At 47.1% G+C, this 11,814-nt stretch overlaps 1 protein-coding gene across 4 annotated transcripts; it reads left to right on the forward strand.

Annotated features, from left to right (window-relative positions):
- Positions 1-2,513: 2,513 nt before the first annotated feature.
- On the forward strand, positions 2,514-5,598 carry LOC123123557 (cysteine proteinase inhibitor A). Of its 4 annotated transcripts, none has more exons than XM_044544083.1 (4): positions 2,514-2,882; positions 3,107-3,305; positions 4,450-4,720; positions 4,827-5,598. In XM_044544083.1, exons 1-2 carry the CDS (start codon positions 2,646-2,648, stop codon positions 3,302-3,304), a joined length of 435 nt encoding a protein of 144 aa, XP_044400018.1. In that variant the 5' UTR covers positions 2,514-2,645; the 3' UTR covers position 3,305; positions 4,450-4,720; positions 4,827-5,598. The 4 variants fall into 4 exon arrangements, 3 of the variants coding, with proteins under 3 accessions (XP_044400018.1, XP_044400017.1, XP_044400019.1); XR_006460673.1 differs by adding an exon at positions 3,663-3,743 and having other exon boundaries at positions 2,599-3,305; XM_044544082.1 differs by lacking the exons at positions 4,450-4,720; positions 4,827-5,598 and adding an exon at positions 3,663-4,443 and having other exon boundaries at positions 3,101-3,305.
- Positions 5,599-11,814: the final 6,216 nt, after the last annotated feature.

The following is an 11,814-nucleotide window of genomic DNA, read 5'->3' on the forward strand; positions in this document are numbered from 1 at the left end:
CCTGCGTGGGCCAAGTGTGGGAAGGGACCAGCCCCTAGGTGGGCTGGTGCGCCTCCCACAAGAGGCCCAAGGCGCAGGGAAGGGGGAAGGGGGAAACCCTAGGCTCAGATGGGCCTAAGGGCCACCTAGGGTGCGCCCCCCCCCTCTCTCCCCCTCTGGCAGCCCCCCTAGATGCATCTAGGGCTGGCCGCACCCCTTGGGGGGTACCCTAGATGGGGGCGCAGCCCCTCCCCCTCCCTATATATAGTGGGGGTTTTGGGGCTGCCAATGACATGAGTCTTCCTCTCTCTTTGGCGCAGCCCTACCCCTCTCCCTCCTCGTCTCTCGCAGTGCTTGGCGAAGCCCTACTGGAGTGCCACGCTCCTCCATCACTACCATGCCGTTGTGCTACTGCTGGACGGAGTCTTCCCCAACCTCTCCCTCTCCCCTTGCTGGATCAAGGCGTGGGAGACGTCACCGGGGCTGCACGTGTGTTGAACGCGGAGGCGCCGTGGTTCGGCGCTTAGATCGGAATCAACCACGATCTGAATCGCTACGAGTACGACTCCTTCATCCGTGTTCTTGCAACGCTTCCGCATAGCGATCTACAATGGTATGTAGATGCACTCCCCTTCCCCTCGGTGCTAGATTACTCCATAGATTGATCTTGGTGGATGCGTAGAAAATTTTGAATTTCTGCTACGTTCCCAAACACACACCACCCTCAACCCATTTATGTTGTCGTCTTCGCTGATTTGGGCCTCCACCTTCCCCGATTCGGTCCGCAGCTGACGCCCCCTTGAACTCGAGATCATCACCGCTCTCGAGCACCACCGCATCTTGAGCTCCACGCCGCCTCCCGGCGCTCCCATGTCGCCTTTCCTGAGCTCTAGGCCACCTCCAGTCGCCTTCCGTGTTGTCTTCTCTGTCTCGAGCTCTCACCGCCATGGTTCGTGAGAAGGTGGCCACATACAAGATGCATACGGTCGAGCAAGGCACGAAACTCACCTTGAGGAGTGTGAGTATGTCGCGCGGCACACATTGTCTCCGGCGAGTATCCATGCTCGTCAGAGCCGAGCTCAGAGGAGGAGGGCATGCAGGTAGACCCGTCCGCTGGGTTCACCGCCACCGGGTTCGAGGTGGTCAACGCTGCAGCCAGGGACGATGGTGAAATTGCATTGTCTCTCAAGTAATGTCTTGATGTTGATGGCAACAAGATTAGTGAGTAATGTCTTGATGTCATTTTTCAAGACTATTTCAAGATTGGACTCTCGGTGATTGTCTGCAGACGTGGGTGAGCCCTATTTAAAAAGGAGAAAAGGCGGCGGTTTTCCGAAGACTCTAAAGTTTTTTGGTTTATTTCAGTCGTAGGGAGGCCACACTACAAAGAGGAGACGCGGTGTTGAGAGTGTTGAGGATCATTTCCAAATACATAAAAGCCTTCCCCACCATGCCATCTTTGGAAAGGGTAAAACCCCAAGTTAGGACAACTAATGCAAGGACCTCCAGGTGCCTCGGGCCTTGGAGCTCTGGGTGTCCAGAGTTACTAGAGAAGAAACGGTATCCAGAGCTCCCTCTAGATGGGTCGATTGCCCCGAGTGGGTATATCACCCCTGGATACCCTGGGTGCCTGGAGTTTCTAGTCTGGGTGCCCGAACATCTCTGGGTGCTTCTCTTGTGTACATTCCGGGTGCCCGGAGTCCCGGCGGGGCAACTACTCTTTTGACTTTGAGGGGGAAGTTGTAAATACCCCCATTCTTCTACCTCTCAATCTAACCTTGACTAAGAGCTGCTCCACCATTTTCCAAACACGAAAATCTCATCTACTTCCTCCCCATCTGCCTAAACACTCTGATTCTTTGGGGACTGGAAGAGGTTCACCCGATCTAACCGATCTGTGATTCCTCAAATAGTTCTTTGTCAACACATGTTGCACTTGGAGCTTGGGGGCCTATGCAGTTAGAGGTTACTCCAGAAGCCCTTGCTTGTGATGTGCTTCGAAGTTTGTAAAGGTGTGGTGGTTGCCTTCCGGACCACCACCGAGTAAGGGTGGGTATCAGGTGACACCACCTTTTACATGCTCTCATGCTACAAATTTTGAAAAGTCACATTTAGATGTTTCAACAAAGTATGATTTTTTTTTTGTGGATGTTCACAAGACATATGTCTATAACCCCTAAAAAATTCATATCAAAATTCGAAATATACATTGAGAAACATAAAAGACAAATCTATATGTGAACAGTGTCATTTCTGACTTTGTTCATGTTTTGTCTTCTTTTGCCACTATTCATTCTAGATTTGTCATTTTTGTTTCTCAACAGATATTTCAAATTTGGATCTAATTTTTTTACGGGCCGTAGACGTGTGTCTTGTGAATATCCACAAATGTTTTCAGAATTTTCTGAAACATCTAAATGTGATTCTTCAAAAGTTCTATCACTTGGCCATATGCTGACTTATTGTAAATTTGAGGGACAGAAATATAAATATGTAGAGTACATCCCTGAAACTGCAACTGTCGTGGTCTTCCACACTCTTTAATTCCCTTCCCGGATTGGCAGCGTCCACCGCCGCTCCAGCCATCCGCCGCCCAAATCGAGCACCGCCGCCGCAAAACCGAGCCTGCTTCTCCCCTCCTCCGCCGCTGCGGTCGACCCCGATCGATGGAGATGCGGAGATACCACCGAGTCCTACGATCGGTGGCTGCCCCTGCGCTGCTCCTGCTCCTGCTACTCACCCTCGTCCTACCGTTTATTCAGACCCAGATGCAGAGCGCACGGGAGAAGGCTGCCGACGAGCTGCCGTTGGACGGAGGCATCGTCGACACGCCGGGGGCAGAGAACGACCTCAGGATCGTCGACCTCGCCCGCTTCGCCGTCTCCGAGCACAAGAACAGGACCGTAAGCCCTCCCTCTTCCCCTGTTCAATCTGTATGTTTGTGTTCAACACCCAGCCGGACGGTTCGATCGACGCAGGTCCTTCCTTGTGTAGGAGTATTATTACATCGATCTATGTTAAATTTGACTGCTGCAAATACTACTAGAGGAACAACCCAATTACATCTTGAAATCGACGCATGGAAATGGAGGTTTTTACTTTTTAGTGGGACTAATTTTAGTTGCAGAACGCACTGCTGGAGTTCGAGAAAGTGGTGAAGCTGAAGCAGCAAGTTGTTGCTGGCATGATGTATTACATTACGATTCAGGTCAATGAGGGCGGGGCAAAGAAGATGTATGAAGCCAAGGTGTGGGAGCAGCCATGGATGGATTTCAAGAAGCTCATGGAGTTCAGGCCGGCGGAGGGCGCCTCTGCGAGCGCTTAAGGTATCAATCAAGGAGCATATATCAAGCTGGTTGTAATCAATAAATGAGAATTGTATAATGCTGGCTGTAATCAATAAATAACTATGTTGACAAGTTTCTTGCTTAATCGTAAGGACTATCAAATTGCGATGTTATAAAAGAGAATTGTTCATCATGCATGCATTACTAGAATAGAGATTAAGACACGTCTCACAGCCTTACATCTAAACAAAAACCTTGTATTGTAATGTGTTGCTCTCCTTAATATAAGGCATATCACTGTCATTCCCTAAAAAAAAACTAAGACGTCTGATGTACAGAACCTTATTCGTCCTATTGTTTGTGGAGAGTTGATTACTCTAAATCTGCTAATTTCAGGTGGGTCGGTCTCAGCTGTTTAAGGATCTGCAGATATGGTGTGGATATAGCTATCTATCTATGGGACATGTGCTCTCTTGTGTAATGTCAAGAACCAGTCTGCTTCTTGCGAGTTGCGAGTTGTTTTGACCTGCCCATCATATATCTTAATTAGAGTTATAGATGGCGCTGATATCCAACATGGTTAATTTAGCTTGGCCTGATGGCTTCTCTTTTGATGGGTGACCTAGCATGAGCTGCTAATTAACTTTTCAGGGTAGGACGACATAAACCGGGGCCTCGACTCACTCAAATCCGAAATGTTTTGTTTGGGGTATTGATAGCTTAAAATTTAGAAGGTTTATTAGGGAAGAAACTATGGCTATGCGGCAAAACCTGAAGGGTATCCAGGTGTGCCCAGGTCATGTTAAGTAATGAGCCTGACCGTGTTAAATGGTCGTCGACAAAATCTGGTGACTTTATTACTGTTAAATCTTGCTATGGCTATCTTCTGGCAAGAAGAGTAACTTTTTCCATATACAAAATGTTGTGGACTTCAAGCTACACTTGAGGATCAAAGTGTTTTCTGCTGGCTAGCGATCAGAAATAGAATTCCGACCAAAGCAGATCCTAAGAAAAGGGTATGGAAGGAGTCCGACCTGCGTGAATTTTGTGGTGGTGGAGTCCTTGTTCTTCCTCTGCCCTCTAGCTAAATGTGTCTGGAATGTTACCTCAGGGTCAGTACAAAGCGTACTGGTTTCTCTGTTTGTGCAATGCTTGGTTTAATTCTCTCTTTTTTTTCTGGTAGGGGTCAGAGGGGATTATGGTCGGTGCTGCTGACAGTTTTGGACCCGGTCGAACCTTTAGAAAAGCGCGCTGCGACAGGGAGGCTGACATGACGGCGCAGGCAGCAAGGGGCGACGGCACGGCTGGACTGGAATCCTGTACCAAGGAAGGAGGCTGGCGGTGCAGCCGCGCACTGCATGAAGTGTTGTTCTGTATGTTGGGCTCCTGAATTGAGCGCAGTGCTGCTGAATCTGTGTGCCTAGCATCTGGCACTTATTGGTTGCTGCAGTTTGGTGGGTGTTATTTTGCTGCTGCTTCCCTACTTCAGTTAGCTCTTGTTTCGGGTCTGCCTCTGCAGCTACACAAGACCTGTTACTAATATACAGTAGTATGGTGCAGGATGATGTATGCAGTGTGCGGATGAGCCGAGGTGCGTCCAGATCTGAAGACCGGCTCAGGGGCTACTAACGAGGTGACTAACAATGTCCCGGCTAGGGAGCCTCTCATCATGTTGACTCCCGGCCTAGTGGACCGGGCTGAAGACCCGTTGTCATTTCGAAACTGGGCCCATCGGGCGGCCCATGACGTATGATCAGAAGGTTCCAGAAGACTTGCATACACTACAAGATGCTGGTACCGTGGAGGACTCTAACTCCTCGCACATAGCCGACTAGGATCCATCACTTGTCTTTGGGGTTCCAACGCCCCAATGCTGCCCGCCACGGGTCTCAAACACAAGTCGTCGTCACCAGCACCGGTGGGGGTTGGTTTTGCAACACTTGTCACTGCTGGCGAAAAAGGGGTGGGGTGGGCAGCCATGGCCACAACAGAATAGAAGAAACAAAAGTGGGCGGTGGCCATGGCCAGCCAGCACAGCCTGTCGCCGGTGGAGGAAGGCTAGTATCTACAAAGAGGAAGAGGGGAGAGAGCGGTGCTCACGATGCATTGGAGTGCACTCGTGCGCGAGCAAAAGATTGAACGGACATTGTTCATCTCCGAAGAGATAAGGTAGAAGGAGAGATGAGATGGTCGTTCGATGGTGGATCCATGTGCAAACGAGCAAAGTATAGATGTTGCTGCCCTGTTTTGTTACATACAAAAAAATAATTAAAACAATGGAAATGTATAGATGTTACCTCCAAATATTTAGTCCACACATGGTTGCTATCAATGGATAGCTTATGATTGACCCAATCCCAACCAAAACCGCTTTGAGAAAGGACCTTGTTAATGATTTCAAATTGATTGTCAAAAGTCCTAAACCTTCCTAATATGTTGTTCTTCGTGATATCCTTATTGCACTTCTCCTTCACATTCTTGATAGCTGCACTGTACACATGTGCTTTCCATCCATTTTGTGAATGGTCACCCATGTTGTGATGATGAACAAGTACCTCAAGCATGGCAGTGTCCATCTCATCATCCCATGTGACATAATTCCTCTTTCCAGTACCAGTTCCTTCAGCCATGCTGCTACAAAGAAAAACATTCGAGAAGTGCCTACTGATAGTCTCTAAAGAACGCTTGTAAGTGCCACACAACACTCTCATTTTAATACCATGTCCAACCACCAACAAGAACATAGCAACCTTTCTTCTATCAGTGACATATACGCTATCTTTCAGACCACACTTCATACGCAACATCGTGCAAAGATCATGAAAATTCATTTTGGTTAAGCGCAACTCATCATAGCAAGTTACTTCTGACCCATTGTACATTTCTTTCGGCAAGTACTTCCTATGAACATATCGAAGCTCGTCGTCACTAAAGCATCGCAAACTCTTCGGTACTCTCTGCGTACTAAGATAAGCTAGGCCAAGACAAACTGACTAAACATACATCGCTGTCAAGATGATCCTTTTCCTTTTTCTTCTTTTGTTCTCTTCGGTGATGGAAGCAATCAAATCCATTTGTGACATGATGCAGCTACAATGCACATATATCATGTTAACTTTGGGCTAATTTCAATATAACCATGCATCATTCAAGATGACCATATGCATCAAACCACCACAAGCATTGAAGGTTCACAAAATTGTATGACCAGGATGCATCAAATCATACATAAGCATGCATCAAATTCATCATAAGACAAGCATATGCATCAGACCACCACAAGCATAGTTCACAAAATTGCATATTCATACCTTAGCTCGGCCTAGATGGCTTCCAACTTTTAATCCAACCTGCAACAAGAGGATACATCAGTGCTCAGCAAATCATTGACAAAAGGGCTGGGAATAAAAGGAAACAGAGCAGGCTGCTTGAGATAGGGAAGAATCATGGATGAAGAAGGGGTTGGCTGGACCCACAGAAGAAGGGGCGGCCCAGGAGGTGGTCTGAGGGAGAGGAGATGTGCACCGGCAGTGGGCCACCGCACGGCTGGAGAGGAAAGGAAGGGCCGGCGCCGGAGTGGACTGCCGCCGTTGACTTCAGATGCGATCTGGCCACGGCGAGCAGGGCCGGAGAGAACGGGAAGGGGTAGCACCGGAGGAGGGGAAGGGATGGCTGCAGCGGAAGAAGGGAAGGGGAGGCGGCGACCATACGACCTATGCCGGCGTGGTGGATCTGCGAGGGCGCCGCCGTCGATCTACCAGGCGGCGGTTTCCTCTCTCGAACCCTCTCAGCGTGTTTGGTGATAACAGGGAGAGGGAATGGGAGTTTAGAGATGGGAGTTTGCCAAGGGATTAGACATGGGAAATTGATTTTAAGTCCCATTCCTCTGTTTGGCATGTGAACGCAATTAGAAGTGGGATTTTAAGAGGGAGTTAACTGCCCCTGTTTGATTGGTGGGATTAGGCAGGAGAATGCCTTCCTCACGTATGTACTCAGCTAACCAAAGGTCCCTCACGAACGTGCACAATCAACGAAACGTTTTTCTTTTTTGCTAATTCCCAATCCCCAGTTCAATTACCAGGGGTCCCCTAGGGAAGAGATCTGAGGGAGTTGGCCCTCTTAATTCCCCTTCCCCCTCCTTTCTTAATTCTCATGTCCCTGAATCAATCAAAGGATTTTAAGTCTCACTTACCTTAAACTCCCATTCCCAATCAACAACTCCCCCCAACCAAACAAGCTCTCTGTCTCGTGGTAGGGGGAGGAAAGAAAAAACTGACGAAGCATTTTGTTTTGCTGGAGCAACGCAATTCAGGCGAAATCGGAGGTCCAGGCCTCCATATTGGCGCGATGGGTGGGCGCGTGCGAGCGAAAACTCCAGCGTATTCGTTTTTGTTTCAGTGGGTTGTTTCAGAATACATCCAAACGTCTGTATTGGGGTCAGCCCAATACCAAATCCAATTCGACAGCCCAATACGAACATCCAAACGCAGCACAGCAGGTTGCTTGCTTCTTCCTAGTACACAGTACTGCTAGTACATCTAGTTTGGTGGAACGACCGGGTTGCTAGAACGACCAACTTGCTAGATTGAAATTTTGATACTTTAACGTACCAATTTTCAGAGTGTATAGTTTGGTAGATTGCCAATCTATCTTTTTCTGATCTTGTATCATAGATGAAGAATAAGGGTGTTAGCATTGTTGCATTGTGGGAAAGAGCTTCAAAGGCAAATAAAAGAACTTCCACATCTACACCAAATCCTCCTGATGCTGAAGTTGAGAGCAGTAGCATTCCTCCTGCTATTGAGAGCAATCTGCAACTTGAGGGCATGCTTACAAATTACGCAATTTAGGCGCATGCCTCGGATCGATGACACGGTTTTCTCATATTTGATTTACTACACTGCTCAAGTTAATTTACGAGCTATGGTATTTCTTTTTCTATTAATAATCTTGTTAAGGACAAACTTGCATATAATTTTCCAGAAATTTATCTTTTCTTTACCTAATCTTTACCTACTAATGAAATGGCTATCGCTTCTGGTCGTCAGTCATTAAAATTACCCTCTAAGTTGGTAAAAATTACCTACCAATGCCATCCGTAAGTGAGAAAACAATTCAATTTTTCGGACCAAAAGTCGTCGCCTCCTTCGTTATTTTACAGAGGCGCGATGAGTAGAAGTCACGAAACGATGAGCAGCAGACTGGTTGGCAGATCTCTCCTCTAGCGACGAGACCACGGTTTGATCCCCAGCCTCCACAATTTATATCTTTCTTTTCTCACGCATGTATGCTTTCATGGGCCAGCCCATGTGCGGGGCTTCACTGCCCTGTTTTTTTTGTATTTTCTTTTCTCATTCTGTTTTCTTTCTTCTTTAAATTAATTTGAGATTTTAATATTCTAAAAGTTGCGAGTTTTCAAAAAACAATTTTGAGAAATCATAAAATATATGTGAATTAAAAAATTTAGAAAATCATAAAAAATTTGCAGATTCAAAAAATGTTGGTGGTTTTGTAAAACTGTTCGCAAAATTATAAATAAATCACAATTTGGAAAAAATGGTCGGGAAATAAATCATGTTCATATTCGGGAATCTGAAAAAAATGTTCATGACAATTTAGAAAATATTCACAAATTCCCGCAAAGAAATGTTCACAAAAATAAAAATAAATATTTGTTTTTAAAAAAATTTCCCCAATTTTTAAAAAAATTCATCGATTCATAAAATGTTTGTTGGTTCAAATACTGTTAATGAATTCAAAACCGGTTTGTACATTTAATTTTTTTTGTAAAAAAAATAATGTTCATGATTTTGAGTAAATCAAAAATTTCAAACAAAAATGTTCGTTGATTCGGAAAACTGTTCACTGATTCAAAAGTATTTTATGTCTAGGATTTGATTAGTTTTTCGAAAGTCTTTACATGTCTTGGCATTGGGAGTAGTTCGTGGTCAATGAGATTTGTTTTTAAAGTTTTAAACGTTCCCTTACGCAACATAATGACAAGTGTGGTATGCACTGGCAAACTCATAGCCTTGGGATTTACCGCGTCGAATGCATTGTGATCGCGTGGACATCGCGACCATCATCGGCTAGGATGAGAATGGCAACATGGTGAGCCACTGTGTTAAAATAGAGTACGCTATGTGTTGAGCCAGGCCGAATTTTTCTCGCCCTCCAAACCTGGCCGTGTTAAAATAGAGTAGGCTATGGGTTGAGCCAGGCCGAATTTTTCTCGCCCTCCGAACCTGGCCATGTGTTGCCGCCTGTGGCCTAACAAATCGAGCCAGGCCGAGGCAAAAAAAAAAGTGATGGTATTGAGAATTGAACTCGAAACCTAAATTCGGTACAGGATGTGACGGCCAACTGAGCTACATCGTGTTGCCTGTTAAGATGTACTCCTAGAAAAATTAAGTTGTTAAATAGTCCCACATAGCCTCCTTAGATCCAATCCATCTACTCCCTTTGCTAGGTGTTAAGAAGCCGCCTAGGGAATAAGGAAAGAGAGGATAGAAATAAGAAGGGAAAGAGAGGATTTCAAAGGAACACAAGATCCTAAGAGCAACTCTAGCAGACCCCGCATCCGCCGGCCCGCAAAACGCGTTTGCAGTTCGCGCAAAACCGCTTTTGAACTAAAGAATGAGTTATGGAACGAGCTACCGCAAGTGCACGTACCCCGTCGTTTTCACATTTGTAGAACACCCATCCGGGGTGCTTCGGCGTGCCCGAAGTGAGCCGCGGCACTTGGCGCGGGCAGTCGTCGCACTCTATGAGCGGCATCGGCAGGCCACAAAGACGCTGCGCGAGCGCCGAGCCCGGTGGACGGCCGGACGAGTCCATGCGCGCAAACCTTCGGCGGCGGTGGACGGACGAACCTGTGCCTGCATGCGGCGATGCGCCCTTGCCTGGGGCAGCAACCGGCGGCCGGAAAAAGCCAAATCTGGCGGCCCGCGATGAAGTGCCGCAGATCTGCAAATCCGGCGGCCCGCCAACGCAGGGGGGAAGGGAGGGGAGGCCTCGTGCGCGTGGCGGCCTTCCGGCGTGCTCCTGCCGGCTGCTGTCGCCGGAATCTTGGGCGGCGGCCGGCGGCGGCGCGAGGGGGGAGATGAAATGTCCCCCCACCAACCGCTTTCGCTTATATGCAGGGCACCGCAGCCGTGAATGGAAAACCCGTGTTTTTCCGGGTTGGGGTCGGGATTTTGCCGCCCCCCCTAAAAATTTTTGCGGGCCGGGACGGGATGCGGGGTCTGATCGGGCTGGTTTTTCCGCCCCGACTCGCATTTTGGCGGTTATTTTACGTGTCGGGACGGGATGCGGGGTCTGTTATAGTTGCTCTAATAAGGAAGCAAAGAGGGGAGGCTTATAAGGAAGCGGATCGGGCTTGCCTGCTCCCTCCCCATGCTCCCACTTCATCCTACGGCTGTCTTTTTTTCTTTTTTCTTTCTAATCTAATCATCCCCTGATTTTAAGGGGGCCGGGCCGGGCCTTATTTTATTCCAATCAAATCAAGCCACGTACGCAGGAGCACGGATGGGCGCACGCGTAGGGAGGAGGCAAGTCTCATCCATAAGGAAGCAAAGAGAGAGGCTAATTGACTGGTTGCTTTGTTGGGTGTTAAAGGAAGCAAAAAGAGGGTTAATAAGGAAGCACACAGAAGAGGGTTAATTGACTGGTGGGCTATTAAACGAACTGTCATTCGTGAGTACTGAATGTTGCAGCATGTGCATGTTAGAGGGCCTAAATGCATTTTGATGCGAAAAGATGTGTAATACTCTTCCAAGTTGCCGTGTTCAGAAAAAAAAATAACCATAAAGAATTTTCATGCTTTTGCACCGTTGTGAAATTGACTTTCAAAAATTGATATGGTTATTGGTTTTCCATTCCTACTCCTGACAAAAAATAAGTATATTTTCCGTAAAAGTAAAATTGCTCCAAGAATTTACGCCTTACATGATACTCCTTTCTTAGTGCAAACACGGCCCGTCCCCACCCAGGACGAAACTTATTCCACCAGCATTCACCATCTTCCTAGTGCAAACACGGTTCTCTAACTTGATGTGGCTAGTACTAAGTCAGAGGTAAACATCATTGTTACCTCCATGACCTCATCGTCAGAGGTAAACCAAATCAACCTGCTTGTTGCTGCGACGAACCTGATGTTTCACCGTGATTGTCCTGGTTAATTATGCTTCCTGTTGTCTCCGGCACGTAAATAACTCACGTTGTAACGGTGTAGGTTTCCTTAGGGGGAGGATGCATGTAGATCGATTTTACCTTCGTGTTCTCCCTCCGTTCCAAAATAAATGACTCAACTTTGTATTAAAGTTAGTACAAAGTTGAGTCATCTATTTTGAAACAGAGGGAGTAGCTCACAAATCTCTAGCAGTATTAATTAGACCCTGTACCATCGGACCATCCATGGAACCTGATCTTTTCATGTCCTAATCCAAGTTGCTGTTGCTTGACTAATTCGCTGTCTCGTGCTATTAAGTTTCCTCCTCATCCACCCTGTTCAAAACTAATTTTGAAACCCATAGGCGCGTGGGCCACC

Source organism: Triticum aestivum, chromosome 5D (genome assembly GCF_018294505.1).
Source record: "Triticum aestivum cultivar Chinese Spring chromosome 5D, IWGSC CS RefSeq v2.1, whole genome shotgun sequence".
Taxonomy (NCBI): Eukaryota; Viridiplantae; Streptophyta; class Magnoliopsida; order Poales; family Poaceae; genus Triticum; species Triticum aestivum.

Bases quoted from the DNA above. Each gene is read 5' to 3' on its own strand.
- LOC123123557 (XM_044544082.1), top strand. From the start codon at position 2,646: ATGGAGATGCGGAGATACCACCGAGTCCTACGATCGGTGGCTGCCCCT. The intron at 2,883-3,100 runs GTAAGCCCTCCC...GACTAATTTTAG, and splicing joins CCGAGCACAAGAACAGGACC to TTGCAGAACGCACTGCTGGA.